Below are 27,652 nucleotides of genomic sequence, written 5' to 3'. Positions count from 1 at the left end.
ACATCTCAACATCAACTGCTCAGAGGAGACAGTGTGAATCAGGCCTTCGTGGTCAAACTGCTGCAAAGAAACCACTACCAAAGGACACCAATAAGAAAAGGAGACTTGCTTGGGCCAAGAAACACGAGCAATGGACTTTAGACCGGTGGAAATCTGTCCTTTGGTCTGATGTGTCCAAATGAACGATTTTTGGTTCCAACCGCCATGTCTTTATGAGACACAGAGTAGGTGAATGGATGATCTCCGCATGTGTGATTCCCACCAGTGGTGGAAAAAGTACCCAATTCTCACACTTGAGTAAAAGTAAAGATACCTTAAAAGAAAATGACTCAAGTAAAAGTCACCCAGTGAAATACTACTTGAGTAATAGTATTTGGTTTTAAATGTACTTAAGTATCAAAAGTAAAAGAATAAATCATTTAAAATGTATTATATTAAGCAAACCAGACACCATTTTCCATTTTTTTTAATGGATAGCCAGGGGCACAAAATTCCCAAACGAAGCATCAGAGGCAGTAAGGATGACCAGGGATGTTCTCTTGATACGTGTGTCAATTAGACAATTTTCCTGTCTTGCTAAGCATTGAAAATGTAAAGAGTACTTTTGAGTGTCAGGGAAAATGTAAGGGGTAAAAAGTACATTATTTTCTTTAGGAATGTAGTGAAGTAAAAGTAGTCAAAAATTTAAATTATAAAGTACAGATACACCAAAAAACTACTTAAGTAGTACTTTAAAGTATTTTACTTAAGTACTTTACACCACTGGTTCCCACCGTGAAGCATGGAGCAGGACGTGTGATGGGATGGGGGTGCTTTGCTGCTGACACTGTCTGTGATGTATTTAGGCCTTGATTTGTTCATTGCATAGAGATTGAGGACTCTAGTGCCCAAAAGACCGTTTTAGCATGGGCAGCACCATTGAGCACTTTCACTATTTTAAAGTAGTCAACTAGGTGGGACTTCCTATGGGTTAGTTCTATCCAGTTCACCAGGAGGGATCAGCCAATTAATTATACTCATGAGCAAACATTCCATATCTACAGGTGGCAGTAAATCGCCAACCTTGGCTTTATACCTTTTCAAACAACACACTTCAGGTGGCAGTATGCACCCTTTCAGTTTGTTTGCCAACTTATAAAAATATTAGAAGAAAATGTACTACTTTAAAATGGAGATGGCCTCAATGGTGCTGTCCGTGCTCTCACAGATGCCGTAATGTCACAGATACAATGATGCAATGTCTACCTAAGTCTATGGTTCATTGAAACATTACATTATCGGACCCCCCCCAAAGTGGAGCTCTCCCCTCCCCCAAGGTCACCAGGCTCTCTCTGGGGTTGAACTTTTCCATTACCGACCTCTGACCCCACTGCATTGTGTTCCATTAAAGACCACTGACCCAAGGCTTTAGTGTTATAGTGTTATACCAATCTCTCAGCCCCCCAAATAGACCACATAGAGAGAAAGGGAGAGGGAATATGTACAGGGAGCACTATCTATGGTGTGTGTATCAATGGAACACTATCAATGAGTGTTGGATATTTGTGTACACTGGGTGTGAGTTAGGTCCACGGGTGATGTGTGTGTACACTGAGAGGGAGGATCATCTTGTCATCCGTGTTTGTGGGGACTAGAAAGAGTGGAATCAGACAGAGACACATAGATTTAGGGCATAGAATAGCTTTGCTCTGTGTGCGTATATGAGTGTATGTGTTAACGGGAGGGTCATAAAAGCTTTGCTGTGTTTTCTGTTTATATATTTTGGGGCATTTAATCGCCTTTCAGCCCCTGTGAGCATAAGCAGCTTTGCAACCAGGGAGAGGAAACAAATGAACATTTAATCAGACAGATTGTGTGGTTATGTGTGTGTTGGCAATGACATCACCCAACTATTATCAGACGTTTGTATGACCTAAATGGGGTGGCTTTCAGTGGGAATGTTTTTAATTGTAAATGTAATGTCAATTTCCGTTGTTATTGATATATTTCGACTAGGGATCTAACTATAATGCCATGTTTTCATAGGCCTATGTCTTCTCTGCCTCTGGCTGCTTGTTAAATTTTCCAGATAACTATTCCGTTGCCTCTCCCCTGCCCAAGGTTCCATTCCATCACAATCTCCAATTAGGAGTAAAATGATCCACCCCTCAAAAATGTCAGATGGAAGCAATTTGCTTCCAACTGTGGCTCAGTTGGTAGAGCATGGTGTTTGCAACGCCAGCATGGTGTGTGCAACACCAGGGTTGTGGGTTCGATTCCCACGGGGGCCAGTACAAAAAAAGTAATAATAATAAATGCGTGAAATGAAATGTATGAAATGAATGCATTTACTACTGTAAGTCGCTCTGGATTAGAGCGTCTACTAAATGATTAAAATGTAAAAATGTAAAAAAAATGCAAACTTATGGAATCAATCTAATTATCGCTCCTCTGATGTGTATGTGTTTGTTGGGTGTCTGTGTACCGTACACACGTTCCTGTGTGTGTGTGTGACTTAACAGTGGGGGCTAGGGGTTCAGTGTCGCGTAAGGCTGCTCATAATCTACTCTAACGTCTGGTCCCCAGGGGCCATATTTTCATTTAGGTTGCCATTACTGACGGTACTGAATCCTGCTTTAGGAGATTACAGTGCTGTCTGTAGCTGAAGGCAGCATGTTTTTCCATCTACCAGACTATACTCAAGCACTCACTTGATGTGCTAACAGTGTTAGCGGATGCTGGTTTAAAACGTTCATCTCTGGCGTTTATCTTGTAAGCCCTTTTGTGTCTGTGGAAATGTGGATTTTGACACTGTTTTGAATCCCGAACCATTGGAGATCATTTGGTGTCACTGCATTGCATATAGAGCATTCTAGATCTGGTCACACTTTATTTGGGTAGTCTGGGCAGTCCGCTAAAGATGCTCTATACAAATGGTCCTACTGTCAACAAACTGTCTGTTGATAAAGTAACTGCTTGCTAAGGGGAAGGACTGGGAGACAGGAGGGATTAGAGGAAGAGTCAATGAACCGAATGCTGTTGGAACCAGTCCAGAGGAACACTCGCAAAGTTCAAACCTCAACTGTCAGACATAAACCTCAACACGAATCCACTGTTCTAACGAAGTAAATAGATGATATGATGGGATGGGATGACTTGATGGTGAACTGTTGTTTCATGAATCACTGATGATTCAGTAGAATCTCACATGGCAAAAAAACATTTATTTATAGACACTTAGTCTACAGATTCTGATGAACCCCAATTTGTGTTATTTACAGTGCTTGCTGGACAAATGAACTTTGTCACATAAAGCACACAGCATGATAATGGGGCTAGCACTATTATCATGGGCACCAAACGATCCAATCAGAGAGCCTGATGCTTGTGAGCGACTGTCTGTTCCTAGTGACCCGGGTGCTCTTCCCTCTCCCCTCCTCCAACCCCCACTCTGGAACACTCTGCTCTGCTCAGACACAGAGTTGCCTAGCAACCCGCAGAGGGAGGAGCCACTCTGAAAACATAGGAACTCGAGAGCATCGGGAGAATGAACTCCCACTCCATCCCGGCATCCCTCTTCCCAAACGAAAATTGGATGCAAATTCACTGTAATTCCATCTATGTTTTTCCCAAAGGGGGAATACACTACACGCCAACCTAGTCAGTCCGGTCTCACCCCTTTCATACACACTGGGTCGATGTTAGAAATGTTTCTAAATCCTATAGACATCCTGTAATTGATTCTATATGCAATTCTATGATAAATCCACAGTTGTTTGCAGATAGTGCTAGAATGCTCAAGATATTTAGATTATAGATCTAGGGTAACACTTTATTTGGATAGTCTGTAGAGCATCTACAGATAACCTATCTTCAATCTATTAGTAACATTTCAACTATCTACTAACCCTAACCTTAACCTGTATCATAACCTTAAACTTACCCCTTACCCTAACCTTAACCCTTATTCTAAACCTAACCCTAACCTTAACCTTTGGGAGGATGTGCCCCGTAGTTTGGGACACCATGGCTGCATCTCAATGGTCTTGCTCGGTAGGTCTAACTTGCTCGGTAGGTCTATGTCCTCATTGTGGTTTTACAGAAGTGTTTAATACGTCTTATTTACACACTTTACTCGAATATTTATGAAATGGATATTGTTATATTTGGTAGCACTTATTTGTTTTTCCATCTCCGCCAACCCCTTTCGATGCGTGGAACGGGTGTGGGTGTGGCTAGGTCTACATAAGATAAGGGCGCTAATTTAAAAAAAATTCACAAAAGCTCTGACGAATGGCCGTGAGGCCGATATGTAAAGCTTATTAAAGATCAGTGATACTATCAAGAGCAGTGTGCAGGTTTCCTTTTTACTCCATCTCAATGGTCTAAAATGTCTGCCTAGCCCTTGTCTCCTTCCCTTAATCTGTACTGACATGAACGAACTGGACAGGTGGAAGTGAATTCCCAGTAGGTATAGTCCCACCGTGTTGCTGTCACCTTCTCTGCCTTTGCAGATCAGTGCAGATGAAGGGGAGAGGAGGCATGGAGAGGAAGCCACATTAGACTATTGAGATACGCCTGGTGCCTTGGGTCCAACCTAGTGTCTCTGCGTTCCAGCATCGCCAAGGCAACAGGCTCAGTCTGTGGCCAAGCCTTCACGGTTGAGTGGCGGCGGCACCGCGGGATACGAGCCCAGGGTCTGTCCCTCTCATCTGCACACATGCAGGGCCAGGGTCAGGGATGGCAGCCCGTGAAGGACACTGCGCTGGAGCGGATGATGATGGAGCGGGTGATGATGGAGCTGGACTATGGTGTGTGGGTAAGATGTAAAAAGGTGTGTTTGTGTATATGTACAATACCAGTCAAAAGTTTGGACACCTACTCATTCAAGGGTTTTTCTTTATTTGACTATTTTCTACATTGTAGAATAATAGTGAAGACATCAAAACTATGAAATAACACATATGGAATAATGTAGTAACTAAAAAAGTGTTAAACAAATCAAAATATATTTTATATTTGAGATTCTTTAAAGAAACCACCCTTTGCCTTGATGACAGCTTTGCACACTCTTGACATTCTTTCAACCAGCTTCACCTGGATTGCCTTTCCAACAGTTTTGCAGGAGTTCCCACATATGCTGAGCACTTGTTGGCTGCTTTTCCTTCACTCTGCGGTCCAACGCCATTTGTTTAACACTTTTTTGTTTCTACATGATTCCATATGTGTTATTTCATAGTTTTGATGTCTTCACTATTTTTCTACAATGTAAACATTTTTAAAAAATAAAGAAAAAGCCTTGAATGAGTAGGTGTGTCCAAACTTTTGACTGGTGCCGTATGTGTATGTGTGTGTTTGAGATGATAGATGATATTTTTTAGGGATACGTTGAGGATGTTTAAGTGGGATGGCAAGACTATACGGTAGTGGGTTAACGTAAGATAATCGTTTCATGGGATTTGTAAGGAGCTGTGGGCTGTATTGGTTGTGGGGGTTGTAGCTGTGTTTATTGGTTGTGAAAGCTGATGAATGGGGGTTAGAGCTGATAAACAGGCCTTATATTCTCCACTGGGGATTAAAACCTGATGGCAGTCGTCCAGAAGCAGAGATGGCACCAACTGTCTCTGGCACTTTCATGCTCTCTGCCCCCTCCTCCTCTTGTCTTTCACCCTCCATCCCCATCTCACTCCCTCTTTCCTCTCCTTGATCCCCATTTCTGTCTCTCACACCCCAATGAAAAAATGATATATATTGCAAGATTTCTGTGTGTTATAGTTTGTAATATTGATGCATTTTGACTAGGGATCTAACTATAATGCCATGTTTTCATTGATGTTGCATTTCACTTTAGGCCTATGTCTTCTCTGCCTCTGGCTGCTTGTTAAATTTTCCAGATAACTATTCCGTTGCCTCTCCCCTGCCCAAGGTTCCATTCCATCACAATCTCCACTTAGGAGTAAAATTATCCCCCCCCTCTCGTCTTTCACCCTCCATCCTCATCTCACTCCCTCTTTCCTCTCCTCGATCCCCATTTCTGTCTCTCACAACCCAATGAAAAAATGATGTATTTTGCAAGATTTATGTGTGTTATAGTTTGTAATATTGTGCGTGCTTGTTAATGGAAAATAGTGTAGTCAAGGCTCCAGGTAAATCCTCCGGTCACTGTTATGCTTCACTTCTGCTGTATTTCATTCACAGCTAGCTGAACTGGTACAGCATACCTTCCTCTTTTCTCTTCTCTCTCCCTCCATCCCCCTCTTTTCCCCTCTGCCTCTCTCTCTCTCTCTCTCTCTCTCTCTCATCCATCACACCTCTTTTCCCCTCTGCCTCTCTCTCTCTCTCCCATCCATCCCCCACTTTCTCTTTTTCATCCTCTCTCTCTCTCTCTCTCTCCCTCTTGTCTCTAATCACCTGCAGTCAGTGGTCATGCATATCGCAGCTCGTCTTTGATTGGCCGAGCTGGTAGGAGTCTATTCTGATGTGTCACACACGTACTACAACAGCAGGATAGAACCTCCCTCTCTCCCTCCCTCCCTCCCTCCCTCCCTCCCTCCCTCCCTCTCTCCCTCTCTCTCTCTCTCTCTCTCTCTCTCGCTCTTTCTCTCTTTCTACCTCTCTTTCTCCCTCACACACACACACGCTCTCACACTCACACATACGCCAAAGCTGACACTGCAGCAGAAAAACAGGCCGGCAGGATTTCTCCCTGGCTGTAGCGTAGCGTCAGAGAAGGACTCCATTGGCTGAGAGAGAGAGAGAAGGACGGTCTTCGTGGTTGCTCTATCGAGGACTACCCGACCAGAGGCAACGGGCTGCGTGTGTGTGTTAATGTGTTAGGTCCGTGTGTGTGTGTGTGAGCACCGCAGCAGGAGCAGCAGCACTGCAGATGCTGACTGAGTCCGGGGCTCGGCTCAGCGCCTCATCCTCCCCTCCCCCCTCGGAGCATCGACGTAGAAAAGAAGATCCGCCGCTCTCAACCTCTGTGTGAGTGTGTCAGTGAACGTGCGTGCGGGTGTTAGTGTAAGAGCAGAGCTGGTGTGTCATTCACTGCTCTGCCAGCGTGTCCGCGTCGTCGGCCCTCTCCCTGTCCCAGAATGCTTCGCTCTGCGCCCCTGTGCTGAGGCGGCGTTGGGCAGTATGGGCGCTGCGCTGGCCGGGACCCCCCCCACGGATCTAAGCTGCCCCCCAGGGACGGGCGCACACCGCACCCCTGCTGATGGGCGAGGACACTGACACCACCCGAACGCTCAACCACGGCTTCCTCCGAGACCACAACTATGTGACTGAAGGTAATTACATTTTTTATTTATTTATTTATTTAACTAGGCAAGTCAGTTAAGAACAAATTCTTATTTACATTGACGGCCTACCGGGGAACAGTGGGTTAACTGCCCATGTTCAGGTGCAGAACGACACGTTTTTTACCTTGTCAGCTCAGAGATTCGATCCAGTAACCTTTCGGTTACTGGCCCAACGCTTTAACCACTAGGTTACCTGCCACCCCAGGCAAGAGAGAGGGTAAGGGTTCAGTGCGCGTGTGTATGTATGCGTGTGATCTATATATTGTATGCTTTGTGTGTGTGTGTGTGTGTGTGTCTGTTCTATGACTGTTTATGTAAGTTTATGTGTGTGTGAGAGAATGATTTATTTTTTGTTAATATAGGATGGATCTCTAATCTTTTATAAGAGGATTAATGATATTTCATACAAGTGAAAGTCACTTATAGTTGCTATAGCAGACCTAAACAGGGCCTGGAGCACTTCTCTCTCTGCTCTTTTCTTTTGTACTAATCTCTTTAAAATACCGATTTTGTCCTCTATTCTCTCCTCCCTCTCTCCTGTCATCCCTCTCCATCCTTTAGCTCGGATCTCTCCTTTATTTCTCATTCTCTCTCTCTCTCTCGTCCCTCTCTCGTCCCTCTGTGGTTGTGTCAGTATGTGATACTGTTCAAGGCCACACCTTTACCGTCAGAGCTCTGAGTCTGTCTAGGTGCGTGTGTACAGTATGTTTGTGTGTGCAGGAGGTGGACTGTTTGTATCTGTGCATTGTGCATACAGTACATGCATATCTGCAAGTGACTCATTTGTTTTTTTTCGGTCAAAAATGAAAGCACACCAGACGTTTTTACCGAAATCTAACATTATTGTATTACATGCATCCAAGTCCCCTCTGACATGGTACATTTATAGGATATATACTAATAACACATTTAATACCGGTGAATGTTTAGCTCTAAACCCTCTCGCTCTCTCTCTTTCTCTTTCTCTCTCTCGCTCTCTCTCTCTCTCTCACACTGGTTGTTGTTGAGTGTGCGTGGGCGGGCGGGCGGGCACCTGACCGCCGAGTGACGTGCGTCAGAACAGAGGAGGAAGTTGTCTGTGTTTCATCATGGTATCAGAGTTCAGGATTAATCTTCCAATATCCCTCTGTACTCCTGTTAATCTGAACTATACACTGCTAATCTGGCGGGAACACTGGGCTGTTTTCACACAGCAACATTGTTCAGCAGCATGACTCGGAGAGGCAGAGATTATAATTCCAGACTGTTAAGGGGTCGTGAGCCTTGCATGTCCCTCTCTCGATAATCCCATTACATCCTGTGTTTCTTTCTGTTGCTTATATAATTTCACTTACACTGGACTGTGTTTGTGTTAGTGTGTATGAATGAACAATGTCTCATACAGGAGTGTGTGCGAGTGCGTGTAATACTTCTGCCTCTGAAATACTTCTTTCTCTGTGTGTGAATGGATACTGAACGTGTTTTCCATTGAATGCACTCTGTCTTCCATACATCATCCATCCATCACCATGGAAACTGAACAGGAAGATAAACACGGTGTGTTCGGAGTGGCCTTGGGTGATTGACAGGTTAGCCCCGCCCTCTAATAATAGCCAAATTAATTAATCAAATCACAGCCAGTCACTGATTATTCACAGAGAGCAGAAATACAGGCCTACGTGACTCCTATCCAGACAAAGAGGTGTAATGTATTAGCGGGACCATTCACCTAGTCCTCAAGCATACATCATAGTATTTGCATACTATGATGGTAATATAGTATGTCTCTGAAAATCTTCAAGAGAAGATAGTTTTATAGAATATATACTATGGCGTTTTAGTATCTTTGGAGTGTAGACATGAGTGTAGACACACAGGAATAAACAGATCCCATAGTCCCAGGAGGATTAGGATGTTGTATGTCCCGGTATACAATATGCTTCAGCATCATCCCCCTCCTCTTCCATCTGACTCTATCTCTCCACTTCCCCCAGTCTTCCTCCCATCTAACCCTCTTTCGTCTATTCCTCCACCCCCTCTCCATTCTTCTCCTGGTGTTACTCATTACATAGGCTAGTGATGAACAATTAACAGAACTATATTCATCCCTATTCAATAACTTTTTGTCTGTGTCTGTGTTTTTGTGTGTGTGTGTGTGTGTGTGTTTGTGTGTGTGTGTGTGTGTGTGTGTGTGTGTGTGTGTGTGTGTGTGTGTGTGTGTGTGTGTGTGTGTGTGTGTGTGTGTGTGTGTCTGCTCTACATTTTTTTTTTTTGTAGTAGTGTTTGTGATTTTCTGTCTGTTACTGTATATACAGTATGTGTTTGTGTGTATGTCTATCTTTTAGTGTGTGTGTTTGCTGTACGTGTGTGTGTATATGTATGTGCACACACAGCAGTGTATCTGTAGCAATGTCAGCTATGAGGCCTCTCCAGTCTCCAGGGGTTTTCTGCCCTAGGCGCAAAGAGGGGAGGATATTTAACCCCCTCACACTCCCCCTCTCTCCCCCCTCCTGCCCTATAGAGTTTTTCTCTCTCCCTCTCCTCTCCTCTCCTCTCCTCTCCTCTCCTCTCCTGTCCTGTCCTTTGGCTGCGGGTGCCAGGACAGTGGCGTTAGGATGGTGAAACAGACACGTTCATGATAATAATATCACAAAACCATGACAACGTGCATGATTTGTTTGAATCAGTCACTACAGTACTAACAATGTCACCATTACTTTCATAGTAGTGCAGATGAAGGAAAGTGGACACTTTAGACATTTGAGATGCACCACAAGTCAACCACCCTCCCTCCCTCCCTCCCTCCCTCCCTCCCTCCCTCCCTCCCTCCCTCCCTCCCTCCCTCCCTCCCTCCCTCCCTGTGTAATCCCTTTGGATGGTTGTGATGCAGTGTAATGGAGACCCTACTGCCCCCCTCTTGCAGGGCTGCTCGTGGCTTTTGCCTGAAGAGCCCCGCCCCGCCAGGCCCCGCCTCTTCCCCTCTCCCGGACTCCTCCCCCAGGATGTTGAACCCCATCCAGGTCCTGTGCTCCGACATCACTTCCCTCTCTCTGGAGCCCGAGCCGTTTGCCTCTTACACTGAAGGTGTGTTTATACTGTATACCGTATAAATGAATGACCAATGAATCACTTATTCAGATACATCGAGACCCAGAGCACTGTGTGTGCGTGTGTGTGCACATGTGCGTGCGTGCGTGCTTGTGTGCGTGTGCGTGCGTAAGTCTATATGTCTGTCTGTGTGTGTCTTTGTGTGAGTGTGTGTACGAGGGACTGTCTATTTGTCCATCTGTGTGAATATATGCGGGACTGTTTGTGTCGAGTGTGTGACTGTGTGTCTGTCTCTGTGTGCATCTGTCTCTGTGAGTGTATGTATCTCAGCGTGTGTATGTGTGCGTGTGTGTCATTGATTTCCTGAAATAGAGTTTGACCAGACGAACTCCAGTCTCACAGAGGACGTGTCTTTTCCTACACTCATTATCGCCGGAGTCAATGCTGTAGGGCAGAGGACTATCCCTGCACACACCTATCCATCCATTCCTCATGGGGATTTTAGACATCTCTATGGCTAATATGGATTCGGTATAGATACGGTATAGTTTTGACATAGAATCTAATCCTTGACATGTATAGGGGCTATATGAGTATGTATTGTAGATATATGACATATCAGAGCTCTCCTCTCTCTCTCTCTCTCTCTCTCCTCTCTCTCCGGTGCTAATAGATTGTTTCCATAACCAAGCATCTCCCTCTTTATTTCGGAGGGTGATTGAGTGTATGTGGACAGACACGTACAAACACACAGCCCCGCCCGCCCACACGTCCCCTGCTAGGTGTTGGGTTTGGTATTATTAGTTTGACCATGCTGTTAAGAGAGTGGTATTGGCAGTAATGTTTACCCAGACCAGAGATTGCAATAATTGGAACAGTAGGACGCCTCATCCTCCCTTCGTTCTCCCTCCCCCCCAAAACGGACTACCTACCATCCTTATCGACCCTTCAGCACTTTGTGTCCGTGTTGGTGTGTGCGTCACAGTGTGTGCATTCGTGCTTATGTGCTGGTGTGTGAAAAGTATCTTATGATTTGGTTCTGGGTGCTGAGATTAGTGTGGGAAGGACACGTGCGTGTTTACGTGTTCGTTTTGTGACGGACATGTTCATTAGCGTGCACGTTTGTATGTAACAGAGGAGGCCGGTGGGAGGAGCTTTACCACATATTTGACACCGTTCCAATCATTCCAGCCATTACAATGACCCCGTCCTCCTATACCTCTTCCCACCAGCCTCCACTGGTATGTCTGTGTGTGTACGGGGACAATGCGTGCTTGTGTATACGCTCAGAGTGTAGTTAGGTGATGAGTCAGTCAGCACGGCCACTTGTACCAGTGTTCTGGATCTCTGGTCGGTGGGTCCTGATGGTAATTGAATGGGAGACCAGGCCGGCTATGACACCACAGGACACATCCACTCAGCTTCCCACTGCGCCACAGAGCTGTGATATGGACTCTGCAGGGACTCTGCACGGGGAGGGAATCTCTGCTTGGACCAACAGTACTGCTGCGGTACACTTCCATAGGGTCGGTGATGTGTGTCGCAGTAGTGAGAGAGAGGAGAGAGAGAGAGAAAGTGCTCCATATTCCATTTAGCTACTGTATGTCTGCTCTCTGGTGATGCTTAGATGAGCTTGATGTGCGTGTGCTTGGAGAAACTGTACGTGCTGTGTGTGCGCGCCTTGATGTGTGTGCTCTGAGATATATGGGTGTGAGAGCAACTGCGTATGTACTGTGAGGCCTGGGTGTCCTGTGTGTCCTGTGTGTTTTGTGTGTGTGTGTGTGTGTGTGTGTGTGTGTGTGTGTGTGTGTGTGTGTGTGTGTGTGTGTGGCGGCGGCCCGTGCAGTGAGTTGCTGCGACGGCGCTCCAGATTTAATTTGGGCTGTTTTGTGGGCTAGGCACGGCAGGCCCATTATGTCCCCCAGATTGATGATTCCTGCTTCCCCTGCTACTGTCTTCCTCTCCTACCGGGCTGCTGCTGCTGCTAGAGCCAGACCACTTCAGCCTGTTGCCATGGCAACCCCATGCACGAGCAATACCCCCCCACTCCTCCAGTCCTCCACTCCCCTGTGCACACACACACACAAACACGCAAACGCACGCACATTGCTCCACTATTTGTCAGGCAGAGAGAGAGAGAGGGGGAGCGAGCGAGAGACAGAGAGAGAGAGAGAGAGAGGGAGACAGAGAGAGAGAGAGAGAGGGGGAGCGAGCGAGAGAGAGACAGAGAGAGAGAGGGAGACAGAGAGAGAGAGGGAGCGAGAGAGAGAGAGAGAGAGAGAGAGAGAGAGAGAGAGAGAATTATTTTCATAACAGCAGTTCTGTTATTATTATCAGTACTATGATTTATAGACACTTTACTAATGGTTAATGGTTTATACACAGTTTATAAGCAGACCTCTTTATTCAAATGACCTATTATCAATAGAACCAGTTAGGCTGTGTGCACCCTCAGTGGGGTCGGCTACAACCGGATGCATCTGTTTTCTTTAGGGGAAATGGAACGCGAGCCTGTGACGCGACTTCCGCTTTTGGGCGTTAACAAGGCAACACTCCGTCTTAACTCCTCCTCCGCATTCACTGGATTGGTTGAACAGTGTCGAAGACGACCTCTCCCGACAGTTTTTTTTCTTCTTCTCTCTCTCGTCAGGCCATTCAAACTGAATCAGGCTTTCCACTGACTGTGAATACCACTGTAATCGAATGTAAGATTGAATCAGTCACCGGGAAGTAAGAGATGCTTTCTGACAGGAAGGTCCCTGTCTGCTACAACAGGCCTTCTCCTCCTCAGACTGGCCTGTAGTGTCTCAGGAAGACACTGGGACGGTTAGTAGAGTTCGGAGGGTTAGGAGAGTTCACGTAGCAACATTCACTCTTCACTCAACGCCGTTCACTGTTCAGTTTGTAGCTGGGCATCAGTGTTGTCGCAGTATGTCAGAAGCAAGCTTAGATAACAACACCTTTGTCTGATGTGAGATTTTCTGTGTGTGGGTGTATATTTATGTGTGGGTGGGTTTAGTTAAATGTTCCTTTTTATTCATTTATGTCGTTACTTGCTGCATTGTTGGGTGATGCTGCTTACAGTGCCAGCTGATAACGAACAATTCATTATGGTGAATGTTTATCTTCGTTCTGTTTGCTTATAGCTACTCTTTCTCTCCCTTCTCCATTCTCTCTCCCTCCATCTCTTTCTCCCTCCCTCTCTCTTTCCTGTCTGCAGCTGATATCATCTCCACTGTAGAGTTCAACCACACTGGAGAGCTCCTGGCCACAGGGGATAAGGGGGGGCGAGTGGTCATCTTCCAGAGGGAACCTGAGGTAGGTACACACACACACACACACACACACACACACACACACACACACACACACACACACACACACACACACACACACACACACACACACACACACACACACACACACACACACACACACATACAGCCACGCAGACCTGGTACTGTGTGTGTTCATTCGGCGTTCGCTTCAGTTTTAAGCAACTTCATGAAATAACTACAGTTCAGATTGAATTGACTCCAGCACTACACTACACGTGTGTGTGTGTGTGTGTGTGTTGGATCGAACTCTCTCTCTATCTTGCTGCAGTGTAAGACAGAGCCGTACTCCCAGGGAGAGTATAATGTCTACAGCACATTCCAGAGCCACGAGCCGGAGTTTGATTACCTTAAGAGTCTGGAGATCGAGGAGAAGATCAACAAGATACGATGGCTGCCTCAGCAGAACGCCGCCCACTTCCTCCTTTCCACCAATGGTGAGGGACCTCTGCCTTAGCACCAGGAAGCTATTAGAATGTTAGTGTAATAACATGGCAATATCATTTGCAATCCTCCATACATTGTCAATGTAATTCCCATATGACCTGCTTCATACACTGGTAGATGCACCACTCATGGTCTACATTGAATCTACCTATCCCTCTAGCTTTTTAACTGACCACAGATGAGATGATTTGAAACATATGATAGTTGATTGCCGTGTCTGTCTCACAGATGAGATGGTCTGAGGCATATGATTGGGGAATTATCCTGTCTGTCAGACAAGGATGTTTGAGGCATATGCTAGGTTCATTGTGCTGCCGGTCTCTCAGATAAGTCGTCTGAGGCATATGATTGGCTGATTGCCCTGTCTGTCTCTTAGATAAGGCTATTGAAGTTGTATGATTGGTGTATTGTGCTGTCTGTCTGTCTATCAGATAAGACCATTAAGCTATGGAAGGTGAGTGAGCGTGACAAGAGGCCTGAAGGCTACAACCTGAAGGATGAGGAGGGCAGGATAAAGGACCTCTCCACTGTCACCTCACTACAGGTAGACACATTTTATTTTCTCAGCCTATCTATCTATCTATCTATCTATCTATCTATCTATCTATCTATCTATCTATCTATCTATCTATCTATCTATCTATCTATCTATCTATCTATCTTATCGTTATCATGTCACCCTGGACCCTTTCTTTCTTTCTTTCTTTCTTTCTTTCTTTCTTTCTTTCTTTCTTTCTTTCTTTCTTTCTTTCTTTCTTTCTTTCTTTCTTTCTTTCTTTCTTTCTTTCTTTCCATTGTATCTACAGTGCCTTGCAAATATATTCACCCTGTTGGTGTTTTTCCTATTTTGTTGTAATGGGCATACACAAAATAGTCCAAAATGAAAAAAAATACTTGTTTAATTTTTTTGTTGTTGTTTTAAACGGAAAAGTGGTGGGTGCATACCTATTCACCCCCTTTGCTATGAAGCTCCAAAATAAGATCTGGTGCAACCAATTACATTCAGAAGTCACATAATTAGTTAAATAAAGTCCACCTGTGTGCAATCTAAGTGTCACATGATCTCAGTATATATACACCTGTTCTGAAAGGCCCCAGAGTCTGCGACACCACTAAGCAAGGGGCACCACCAAGCAAGTGGCGCTATGAAGACCAAGGAGCTCTCCAAACATGTCAGGGACAAAGTTGTGGAGAAGTACAGATCAGGGTTGGGTTATAAAAAAATATCTGAAATGTTGAACATCCCACGGAGCCCCATTAAATACATTATTAAAAAATGGAAAGAATATGACACCACAACAAACCTGCCAAGAGAGGGCTGCCCACCAAAACTCACAGACCAGGCAAGGAGGACATTAATCAGAGGCAACAAAGAGACCAAAGATAACCCTGAAGGAGTTGCAAAGCTCCACAGCGGAGATTGGAGTATCTGTCCGTAGGACCACTTTAAGAATAAAATAAGCAAACATGTTTGGTGTTCGCCAAAAGGCATGTGAGAGACTCCCCAAACATATGGAAGAAGGTACTCTGGTCAGATGAGACTAAAATTTAGCTTTTTGGCCATCAAGGAAAACGCTTTGTCTGGCGCGAACCCAACAACTCTCATCACCCTGAGAACACCATCCATGATGCTGCCACCACCATGCTGTGGGGATGTTTTTCATCGGCAGGGACTGGGAAACTGGTCAGAATTGAAGGAATGATGGATGGCGCTAAATACAAGGAAAATTTTGAGGGAAACCTGTTTCAGTCTTCCTGAGATTTGAGACTGGGCTGGAGGTTCACCTTCCAGCAGGACAATGACCCTAAGCATACTGCTAAAGCAACACTCGAGTGGTTTAAGGGGAAACATTTAAATGTCTTGGAATGGCCTAGTCAAAGCCCAGACCTCAATCCAATTGAGTATCTGTGGTATGACTTAAAGATTGCTGTACACCAGCGGAACCCATTCAACTTGAAGGAGCTGGAGCAGTTTTGCCTTGAAGAATGGGCAAAAATCCCAGTGGCTAGATGTGTCAAGCTTATAAAGACATACCCCAAGAGACTTGCAGCTGTAATTGCTGCAAAAGGTGGCTCTACAAAGTATTGACTTTGGGTGATTGAATAGTTATACACGCTCAAGTTTTCAGTTTTTTCGTTTTTTTCTTGTTTATTTCACGATAAAAAATATTTTGCATGGTGGTAGGCTTGTTGTGTAAATCAAATCCCCCCCAAAAATCTATTTTAATTCCAGGTTGTAAGGCAACAAAATATAAAAAAGGCCAAGGGGGTGAATACTTTCGCAAGCCACTGTATGTTCTGTATGTTATGTCTGTGTTACATGCACACACACACACACACACACACACATACACACACAAACACATGCGCACACATACACACACTCACTCACACACGCACGCACGCGTTCTAGTTCGGACAGCATAAGTAGGTCAGTGGTGCGTTTATAAAAGTGGGTCATTGGCACAAGGTTTATGTATGTTTGTCTGCTTGGCAACAGTAAATACTGCCAGCTGTTATGGCCAGAGAAAATAACAGACTATCATTTTCTCCACAAGCGATATCACATTTTTACAGGTATTCCTAATGGTTTTTCTCTGTGGTTTTCCATTTGTGCTCTCTTTAAAGATACAATTATTTCGAAGCTCCCATTTTGGACAAATCTTGATTCTATGAATGTAAAACCTTATTTGATCTCATAATTTTGAGTCTACTCACCACATAGTACATTTCTCTGTGTTTTGTGACTGTATCTTCTGTGTTGTGTTTTCAGACTGTGTCTTCTGTGTTGTGTTTTGTGACTGTGTCTTCTGTGTTGTGTTTTCAGACTGTATCTTCTGTGTTGTGTTTTGTGACTGTATCTTCTGTGTTGTGTTTTGTGACTGTATCTTCTGTCTTGTGTTTTGTGACTGTGTCTTCTGTGTTGTGTTTTCAGACTGTATCTTCTGTGTTGTGTTTTGTGACTGTATCTTCTGTGTTGTGTTTTCAGACTGTATCTTCTGTGTTGTGTTTTGTGACTGTATCTTCTGTGTTGTGTTTTCTGACTGTATCTTCTGTACTCTGTCTAGGTGCCGGTGTTGAAGCCCATGGATCTGATGGTGGAGGTGAGTCCTCGGCGTGTGTTTGCCAACGCCCACACCTACCACGTCAACTCCATCTCCGTCAACTCCGACCACGAGACCTACATGTCAGCTGACGACCTGAGGATCAACCTCTGGCATCTGGGCATCACCGACCGCAGCTTCAGTATCCTTAAGATCAGACTATTGCTCAACACACACACACACACACACACACACACACACACACACACACACACACACACACACACACACACACACACACACACACACACACACACACACACACACACACACACGCACAAATGAACCTACTCACATATAGACACAGATTCCAACAGAACACACAAAGTGACGTGGGGGAGGGGAATGGTTGCAGAGGAGTGAAAATGCAGCTTAATTAATTATTAAAACTGTACCATGAATATTTCACTCCTTTTCTGGATTATAATGCGGCTCAATAGAACACACACACACTCCTCGCCCCAGACAGGATTTGCGTTGGTACAATTCAGATACATTTGGGATTATCCTCCCACTACTCCTAGAGGTGTATATGTGTATAATAGTATATGCATTGATATCAGTGTGTTTTCACATATCATTTTTAATATGCACTGCATGTACAGTACCAGTCAAAAGTTTTAGAACACCTACTCATTCAAGGGTTTTTCTTTATTCTTACTCTTTTCTACATTGTAGAATAATATTGAAGACATCAAAACTATGAAATAACACATAAGGAATCATATAGTAACCAAAAAACGTGTTAAACAAATCAAAATATATTTTAGATGTTAAATTCTTCAAAGTAAACACCATTTGCCTTGATGACATCTTTGCACACTCTTGGCATTCTCTCAACCACGTTCACCTGGAATGCTTTTCCAACAGTCTTGAAGGAGTTCCCACATATGCTGAGCACTTGTTGGCTGCTTTTCCTTCACTCTGCAGTCCAACTCATCCCAAACCATCTCAATTGGGTTGAGGTCGGGTGATTGTGGAGGCCAGGGCATCTGATGCAGCACTCCGTCACTCTTTTTTTTTGGTCAAATAGCCCTTACACAGCCTGGAGGTGTGTTGCGTCATTGTCCTGTTGATTAAGAAATTATAGTCCCACTAAGCGCAAACCAGTTGTCACGGCTGTCAAAAGGATCGGACCAAAGTGCAGCGTGGTTGTAGTTCCACATTTTATTAAATCCATGAAACTTTTGCAATACACAAAACAACTGAATTTACAAAAACAACAAACCGTGACGCAGAGCGAAACAGACACTACTCAAAAGATAATCACCCACAAACCCAGGAAGAAAACCCTACTTAAATATGATGTCCAATCAGAGGTAACGAGGACCAGCTGCCTCCAATTGGAGATCAACCCAAAAGCCCCAACATAGAAATAGAAAAACTAGAACTTAAACATAGAAATAGAAAACATAGAAAAGCACAAAACACCCCCTGTCACGCCCTGACCTACTCTACCATAGAAAATCACATCTTACTATGGTCAGGACGTGACACCAGATGGGATAGCGTATCGCTGCAGAATGCTGTGGTAGCCGTGCTGGTTAATAAGTGTGCCTTGATGTTTTTTATGACTGCACTTGAAGAAACTTTCAAAGTTCTTGAAATGTTCCAGATTGATTGACCTTCATGTCTTAAATTAATCATGGACTGTCATTTCTCTTTGCTTATTTGAGCTGTTCATGACATAATATGGACTTGGTCTTTTACCAAATAGGGCTATCTTCTGTATACCACCCCTACTCTGTCACATCACAACAGATTGGCTCAAATGAAATTCCACAAATTAACTTTTAACAAGGCAGACCTGTTAATTGAAATGCATTCCAGGTGACTACTTCATGAAGATGGTTGAGAGAATGCCAAGAGTGTGCAAAGCTTTCATCAAGGCAAAGGCTGGCTACTTTGAAGAATCTCAAATATAAAATATATTTACATTTGTTGAACAATTTTTTGGTTACTTTATGATTCCATATGTGTTATTTGTAGAAAAAAGTAAAAATAAAGAAAAACCCTTGAATGAGTAGATGTGTCCAAACTTTTGACAGGTACTGTATGTGTACTATGTTTTTAATCAAACACAAACACACAAAATCAAATTAGTTTGTATGCTGTATTATATTGTATATTATAAACTGGGTGTTTCGAGCCCTGAATGCTGATTGGCTGACAGCCGTGGAAAATCAGAACGTATACCACGGGTATGACAAAACATTTATTTTACAGCTCTAAGTTGGTAGCCAGTTTATAACAATAAGGCACCTCGGAGGTTTGTGGTATACCACGGCTAAGGGCCTGTATCCAGGCGCGTTGCGTTGCGGCAGGCATAAGAACAGCCCTTAGCCGTGGTATATTGGCCATATACCACACCCCCTCGTGCTTTATTGCGTAATTGTTTAATTATTATCATAATGTGTGTGTATACAGTACTCTCTGCTGTAGTCCTGAACCCCTGTGCCCCAGACATCGTGGACATTAAGCCAGTGAACATGGAGGATCTGACAGAGGTGATAACAGCAGCAGAGTTCCACCCTCACCACTGTAACCTGTTGGTCTATAGCAGCAGTAAGGGAACTCTACGTCTCTGTGACATGAGAGAGGCCGCACTGTGTGACAAACACTCCAAACGTGAGTACTCCCACACACAGACATAGACATACAGACAGACATAGCCTACCATCAGACATACACACACATTTTGTTCTTCTATTCCATTCAAAATGAACCCTAACCCGTAACGCAAACACTAAACCTAACTCCTAGCCCTAAACCTAACCACTAACCCTTACCCTAATTGTAACCCTAAACCAAACCCCTAAGCTTAAAATAGACTTCGACCTCATGGGAACATGGGAAATGTCCCCACTAGGGAGAATTTTCCTTGTTTTACTATCCTTGTTGGGACTTTTGTGGATTTTAAGTCCCCACAAGGATAGGAGAACCAACCCACCCCCACACACACACACTACCCCCACCTCTACCCCCAAACACTCATCCCCCTCTCCTCTCCTCCTCTAGTGTTTGAGGAGCCGGAGGACCCCAGTAACCGCTCCTTCTTCTCGGAAATCATCTCGTCTGTGTCGGACGTCAAGTTCAGCCACAGCGGGCGCTACCTGCTGACCAGAGACTACCTCACCGCCAAGGTGTGGGACCTCAACATGGAGAACAAGCCCCTGGAGATATATCAAGTGAGGAGCTCAACTTCACTATCAGCACAAAGACATAGACAGTATAGTAATAGTATACTATCACAGAGACATAGACAGTAATAGTATACTATCACAGAGACATAGACAGTAATAGTATACTATCACAGAGACATAGACAGTATACTATTACTATCACAGAGACATAGACAGTATACTATTACTATCACAGAGACATAGACAGTATACTATTACTATCACAGAGACATAGACAGTATACTATTACTATCACAGAGACATAGACAGTACACTATTACTATCACAGAGACATAGACAGTACACTATTACTATCACAGAGACATAGACAGTATACTATTACTATCACAGAGACATAGACAGTATACTATTACTATCACAGAGACAGTATACTATTACTATCACAGAGACATAGACAGTATACTATTACTATCACAGAGACAGTATACTATTAATATCACAGAGACATAGACAGTATACTATTACTATCACAGAGACAGTATACTATTAATATCACAGAGACATAGACAGTATACTATTACTATCACAGAGACATAGACAGTATACTATTACTATCACAGAGACAGTATACTATTACTATCACAGCGACAGTATACTATTAATATCAGAGACATAGACAGTATACTATTAATATCACAGAGACATAGACAGTATACTATTACTATCACAGCGACAGTATACTATTAATATCACAGAGACATAGACAGTATACTATTACTATCACAGAGACATAGACAGTACACTATTACTATCACAGAGACATAGACAGTACACTATTACTATCACAGAGACATAGACAGTATACTATTACTATCACAGAGACATAGACAGTATACTATTACTATCACAGAGACAGTATACTATTACTATCACAGAGACATAGACAGTATACTATTACTATCACAGAGACAGTATACTATTAATATCACAGAGACATAGACAGTATACTATTACTATCACAGAGACAGTATACTATTAATATCACAGAGACATAGACAGTATACTATTACTATCACAGAGACATAGACAGTATACTATTACTATCACAGAGACAGTATACTATTACTATCACAGAGACATAGACAGTATACTATTACTATCACAGAGACAGTATACTATTAATATCACAGAGACATAGACAGTATACTATTACTATCACAGAGACAGTATACTATTAATATCACAGAGACATAGACAGTATACTATTACTATCACAGAGACATAGACAGTATACTATTACTATCACAGAGACAGTATACTATTACTATCACAGAGACAGTATACTATTACTATCACAGAGACATTGACAGTATACTATTACTATCACAGAGACAGTATACTATTACTATCACAGCGACAGTATACTATTAATATCACAGAGACATAGACAGTATACTATTAATATCACAGAGACATAGACAGTATACTATTACTATCACAGCGACAGTATACTATTAATATCACAGAGACATAGACAGTATACTATTAATATCACAGAGACATAGACAGTATGCTATTACTATCACAGAGATATAGACAGTACACTATTACTATCAGAGACATAGACAGTACACTATTACTATCACAGAGACAGAATACTATTACTATCACAAAGACATAGACAGTATACTATTACTATCACAGAGACATAGACAGTACACTATTACTATCACAGAGACAGTATACTATTACTATCACAGAGACATAGACAGTATACTATTACTATCACAGAGACATAGACAGTACACTATTACTATCACAGAGACATAGACAGTACACTATTACTATCACAGAGACATAGACAGTACACTATTACTATCACAGAGACATAGACAGTATACTATTACTATCACAGAGACATAGACAGTATACTATTACTATCACAGAGACAGTATACTATTACTATCACAGAGACATAGACAGTATACTATTACTATCACAGAGACAGTATACTATTAATATCACAGAGACATAGACAGTATACTATTACTATCACAGAGACAGTATACTATTAATATCACAGAGACATAGACAGTATACTATTACTATCACAGAGACATAGAGAGTATACTATTACTATCACAGAGACAGTATACTATTACTATCACAGAGACAGTATACTATTAATATCACAGAGACATAGACAGTATACTATTACTATCACAGAGACATTGACAGTATACTATTACTATCACAGAGACAGTATACTATTACTATCACAGCGACAGTATACTATTAATATCACAGAGACATAGACAGTATACTATTAATATCACAGAGACATAGACAGTATACTATTACTATCACAGCGACAGTATACTATTAATATCACAGAGACATAGACAGTATACTATTAATATCACAGAGACATAGACAGTATGCTATTACTATCACAGAGATATAGACAGTACACTATTACTATCAGAGACATAGACAGTACACTATTACTATCACAGAGACAGAATACTATTACTATCACAAAGACATAGACAGTATACTATTACTATCACAGAGACATAGACAGTACACTATTACTATCACAGAGACAGTATACTATTACTATCACAAAGACATAGACAGTATACTATTACTATCACAGAGACATAGACAGTACACTATTACTATCACAGAGACAGTATACTATTACTATCACAGAGACATAGACAGTACACTATTACTATCACAGAGACATAGACAGTATTCTATTACTATCACAGAGACATAGACAGTACACTATTACTATCACAGAGATATAGACAGTACACTATTACTATCACAGAGACATAGACAGTATACTATTACATGGACAGTATACTATTACATGGACAGTATACTATTACTATAGCAGAGATATAGACAGCATACTATTACTATCAGCACAGATTCATTACCCTAACGTAGCAGGCGTAAAAAATAAACGCCTGAAACCAGATCCCCTACATACTAGTCTTGACGAGAAGAACAAAAACTGACCCGGGGGGAGGTTATTTTCTGCACTGTTCAACCAATCCAGTAAATGTGGAGGAGGAGTTAAGATGGAGTGTCGCCATGTTACTGTCCAAAAGCAGAAGGCACGTCACAGGATCTCTTTCCAGAGACTACGGAGACGTAGACAGTTTGTGTACTACTACTATTAGCATATACAGTAAGCTATGCGAGTGTGCGTGCATTGTGCAAAGCACACGTGGGCCAAATATGTATTGACATATTATTAGGATTGTGGAACTGTCGAATAAGCCATGCATTGATGTCAGTCGGGGAGATCTGTCTGAAAATGGAATTGATGTTTTCGGAGCTCAAGTTGCTGGGCTCTCATATGCATGTGTTTAGTATGTGTGTGTAGCGTGTGTTACACATGTTTAGCCTCTGGGCCTGAATGTCAATGCCTCTATACATACATAGGGTCTACTACCACTCACTTTGCTGATAGCAACTTCATTGAGGAAAAGTTGAACTTACTATGACTGTGATATGTGATTGTCTCGCCTAGTTCCCTTAAGATGAATGCACTAGGCTGTTAGTCAATCGGAATAAGAGCTAAATGTCTGCTAAATGACTAACATTGAAAATGCATGTGTATGTAACATCTGTATATGTATGTAACATCTGTATATGTTGTGTATGATACACGCGTTCCTGTATGTTCAGTGTGTGTTTAGCGTGATTAAGGAAATAATGAGTGCACGTGATACGTGTGTAGTGTGTATATAGGCGTGCGCGTGTTGTGTGCCCGTGTAGTGTGTGTGCGTGCGCGTGTGGCATGCTCTGCTGTGCAGTGCAGGAGTGGGTGGTTAAGATGTGCTGGTGCTATTTATAGCCAGGAGCTCCACTCATAAACTGCACTGGGAGAGAGTGGGGGGGGGATACCTTACTGAGACCTACCCATATCTGCAATGCAGCAAGGAGACAGAGAGAGAGAGAGGTGGGAGATGGGTGAGAATGAGGGACTCTCAAACTCTGTATTTCCTCATTTGGCTGGGTTTACTCATGTATTGCCTTCATTGAAATGAATTGCGAAAGGGAGGGGAGGGAGAGAGGATGAGGGGGAGAAAAGGGTAACAGACAAAATAACAAAAGGTCAAAAAGGAAATAAACGAGGGAGTGGAGAGGGGTGGGTTGTCAGGGGAGAGAACAGGCAATGTTCACTTTAACACAACATATTTTCATTGGTCAGAGAGAACGGTATGGAAACAAACATGTCAATATGGTTTGATTTACAACCAAACTGTGACCATGGTTTGGTCGTAGAGGGATTGACCATGAATTGACCGCTGACCCTATGCAGAGAGTCCATTAAGCTTAGTATGTATAAAGATTTCATTGTACATATCAGGCCCTTGCATCACCATGCACAGAGAGAGACAGAGAGACAGAGTGTGTGTGTGTGTCCGTGTCCCCTAAGTGGATTAGATTACAATGTGGTTCAGTAGTTCTCCACATTCTCAGAATGAATATCCTGTGTTAACGTTAGTTGACAGAGCTACGTCTGTGTGAGTACTATGCCGTGGATTCTGTGTCCGGTCTGTGTTGGCTGTGTTGGCTGTGAACGGTGTGTTGATTAAATCTTGGTGTGTGTTCCTGCAGGTGCATGATTACCTCCGCAGCAAGCTGTGCTCCCTTTATGAGAACGACTGCATCTTCGACAAGTTTGAGTGTGCCTGGAACGGCTCAGACAGGTAGGCGAAGAGTGTGTGTGTGTGTGTGTTTTTTTTGTTGCCCTTGCCGTTCTTACTACCCCTTTTAATTGTTCAGGGAGTGAATGTGTGTGCACTTTGTGTTCAGCGTGCATGAGGGCAGAATTGGGCTTCTAGAGTCTTTTCTCTCCATCCCCCCTCTCCCAGTGTGATCATGACGGGGGCCTACAACAACTTCTTTCGGATGTTTGACCGGAACACAAAGCGTGACGTGACCCTGGAGGCGTCCAGGGAGAGCAGTAAGCCCCGGGCCGTTCTCAAGCCTCGCCGCGTCTGCCAGGGTGGGAAACGTCGCAAGGATGACATCAGTGTGGACAGCCTGGACTTCACCAAGAAGATCCTGCACACAGCCTGGCACCCCACGGAGAACATCATCGCCATCGCTGCCACCAACAACCTGTACATCTTCCAGGACAAATTCAACTAGGAGATGCACGGCCGAGAGAGGGAAAGCGCAGGAGGCTGGCGACACACACACACACACACACACACACACACTCTCCAGGCGACAGGGCGATACTGTGGAGACACGCTCCAGAGTGCTGCCTCCCACACTTCCAACTAATGAAGTCTATGAAGTCTCCCCCCCCCCCCTGAAATACTGGATGGACCCGCCTCACCCTTGGGCCAAACAGGGGGAGCTGAATTACCCAATGAGAATGATGTTGGTTTATGGTTTCTCTTAGTCTTAATCATGGATGTGTTGACTGTTGACCTCTGGATTGTGGCTGATCTGATTGTGTTTGTTTCGCTATTGGTCATTTTTCCATTCCGAGGGATTGACCTCTTGGCAGGAGGAGCTTTTACATGCGTCTGTCTTTTTCTGTTCATCTGCCTCCATCCTCTTCTCTCCATCTGTATGTTTGTGCTCAGTCCAACCCCCCAGTCCCTCTCCTAAACTCTTAGAAAAAAAAGGATTTTTCAGCTGTCCCCGTGTCTCCTTTTTGGTTCAGGGTAGAATCCTTTTTGGTTCCAGGTAGAACCCTTTGTGGAAAGGGTTCTGAATGAAAGCCAAAATGGCTATACCTGGAACCAAAAAAGGTTATTCAAAAGGGTTGTCCTATGGGGACAGCCAAAGGACCATTTTAGGTTCTAGAGTGTTTCTAAGAGTGTACAGTCGGATTTGATCCTTGACATTGGTGTAAAAAACCCTTTGTGGTTCCTGGTGGTGACTATCGTGGAAACAGAACGTTTGCGTAATGTTGGATGGATGTTTCAAGTTTTATTATAGTTTTTCCCAGTTAAAAATCACCAATTCACATATTTTTGTAAATTCTCGTTAATGATGGTGGTAATATTGATGGTGATGACAATGACAGTTATTGGTATACGTATAACAGTGACATGTCACAGTTGGACTTGGGTTCCACTAGGCTGTCCGTCACAGCTTGGTGACATTTACTCCTTACGTTTCTGTTGATTGTGGACACTGCTGGGGGTCTTGGCTGTGTCGTGCGCTACTTTGCAATGAAACACAATTAATAAAGCAAAAACAAAGTCCAACAATCAAGCAAAAAAATATGCTGCATGATGAACAAAAATGATGTGTTTATATACATTTACTGGCTGCCTTTCTAATCATAAACAGGCTGTAAAAAGGCTTCTGGAGCTCTGCCTCTACACAGCACTAGTTACCATAGACAACAACAATGAGCTCTCCTTTTGTTTGTGTTTACAAGACACAAAAAGCATGTTTAACAGTGTTCGGTTTTTACGGTGTACATTTTGAAATGAAGCCGAAATTAAATCAGTTAAAAATTAAAGAAACTGAACCAGAGGAATTGGGAATGTTTTATCAGCGTTGTTATCTAGACCTTTAAAAGGGGCTGATTGGCTCTGCGACATATTGATAAGAAACAAACCTATCATCTGCAATGATGATGGTGTCCATGACAATGTGAGAGAGATTATTGCACTCTTCTCTCCAGCAATTTCATTTATTTATATATATTTTTGGAAACACCTGTCACTTGTGTTTGATTCCATGTCCTGCTGCCCTGGCATTGATTGACATCTTTTTTTTGTTCACGTATTTTCAAGAAGAAAAAAGTCAAATGAACAATTATAAATATGTTAATATGTTTTTTTTTTTCCTGAATAAAGATTTCAACTAAATTGCATCCTATGGGTTAGGGTTAGGCTGTGGTGTGTCTATTAAACGTCTGTCACTGCAGCCAAATCAATTCTAATGATCACTATTCAAATCGGCTTTCATTCATGTATCGTGCTTAAAGTATTAACGGCTGTCTGTGTACTTTGTCGATCCAACAGTCTTCACGTGGCTCAATAGAATTGAAATACATCACTAAGGATTACATGATATCACTAAAACAAATCTGTGCTGTAGCCTGGGGAACCACCTAGTGTTAATATACTGTCATTACATACACTAATGAAGCAGAATCAGCACCTTGTGTGTGTGTGTGACCTCTTCTGCTGGACAAGCTGTCCATAGCCCTGGAGAGAGTAAAGATCCAGACTAAACGACAAGATCATGCTCATTAAGGTATACGGACTCTGTGTGTGTGTGCGCGCGCGTGTGTGAAAGAGAAGGAGTGTGAG

The 27,652-nt window shown here is 43.1% G+C and overlaps 1 protein-coding gene across 3 annotated transcripts; it reads left to right on the top strand.

The window, feature by feature from the left end:
- The first annotated feature begins 6,587 nt into the window (after nt 1-6,587).
- LOC106604865 (serine/threonine-protein phosphatase 2A 55 kDa regulatory subunit B gamma isoform) lies at nt 6,588-27,210 on the top strand. Of its 3 annotated transcripts, XM_014199946.2 has the most exons (10): nt 6,588-7,268; nt 10,183-10,343; nt 13,528-13,625; nt 13,914-14,079; nt 14,521-14,633; nt 17,158-17,335; nt 19,657-19,821; nt 20,212-20,381; nt 24,981-25,072; nt 25,238-27,210. In XM_014199946.2, the coding sequence occupies exons 2-10, from the start codon at nt 10,262-10,264 to the stop codon at nt 25,515-25,517; spliced, it is 1,344 nt and encodes a 447-aa protein (XP_014055421.1). In that variant the 5' UTR covers nt 6,588-7,268; nt 10,183-10,261; the 3' UTR covers nt 25,518-27,210. The 3 variants fall into 3 exon arrangements, with proteins under 3 accessions (XP_014055421.1, XP_014055423.1, XP_014055424.1); XM_014199948.2 differs by lacking the exon at nt 10,183-10,343; XM_014199949.2 differs by lacking the exons at nt 6,588-7,268; nt 10,183-10,343; nt 13,528-13,625; nt 13,914-14,079; nt 14,521-14,633 and adding an exon at nt 16,579-16,666.
- Nucleotides 27,211-27,652: the final 442 nt, after the last annotated feature.

This window comes from Salmo salar, chromosome ssa05 (assembly GCF_905237065.1).
Source record: "Salmo salar chromosome ssa05, Ssal_v3.1, whole genome shotgun sequence".
Lineage (NCBI taxonomy): Eukaryota > Metazoa > Chordata > Actinopteri > Salmoniformes > Salmonidae > Salmo > Salmo salar.
The sequence above is the reverse complement of the archived record's forward strand: the minus strand, read 5'-3'. Positions and strand labels throughout refer to the sequence as shown.

What these genes read in the sequence shown, in the direction of transcription:
- LOC106604865 (XM_014199946.2), top strand. Translation starts at nt 10,262, where the DNA reads ATGTTGAACCCCATCCAGGTCCTGTGCTCCGACATCACTTCCCTCTCT. An exon ending in CATCACCGACCGCAGCTTCA is followed by an intron (nt 17,336 to 19,656) that starts GTATCCTTAAGA and finishes CCTGTGCCCCAG; the next exon opens with ACATCGTGGACATTAAGCCA. An exon ending in AGCCCCTGGAGATATATCAA is followed by an intron (nt 20,382 to 24,980) that starts GTGAGGAGCTCA and finishes GTGTTCCTGCAG; the next exon opens with GTGCATGATTACCTCCGCAG.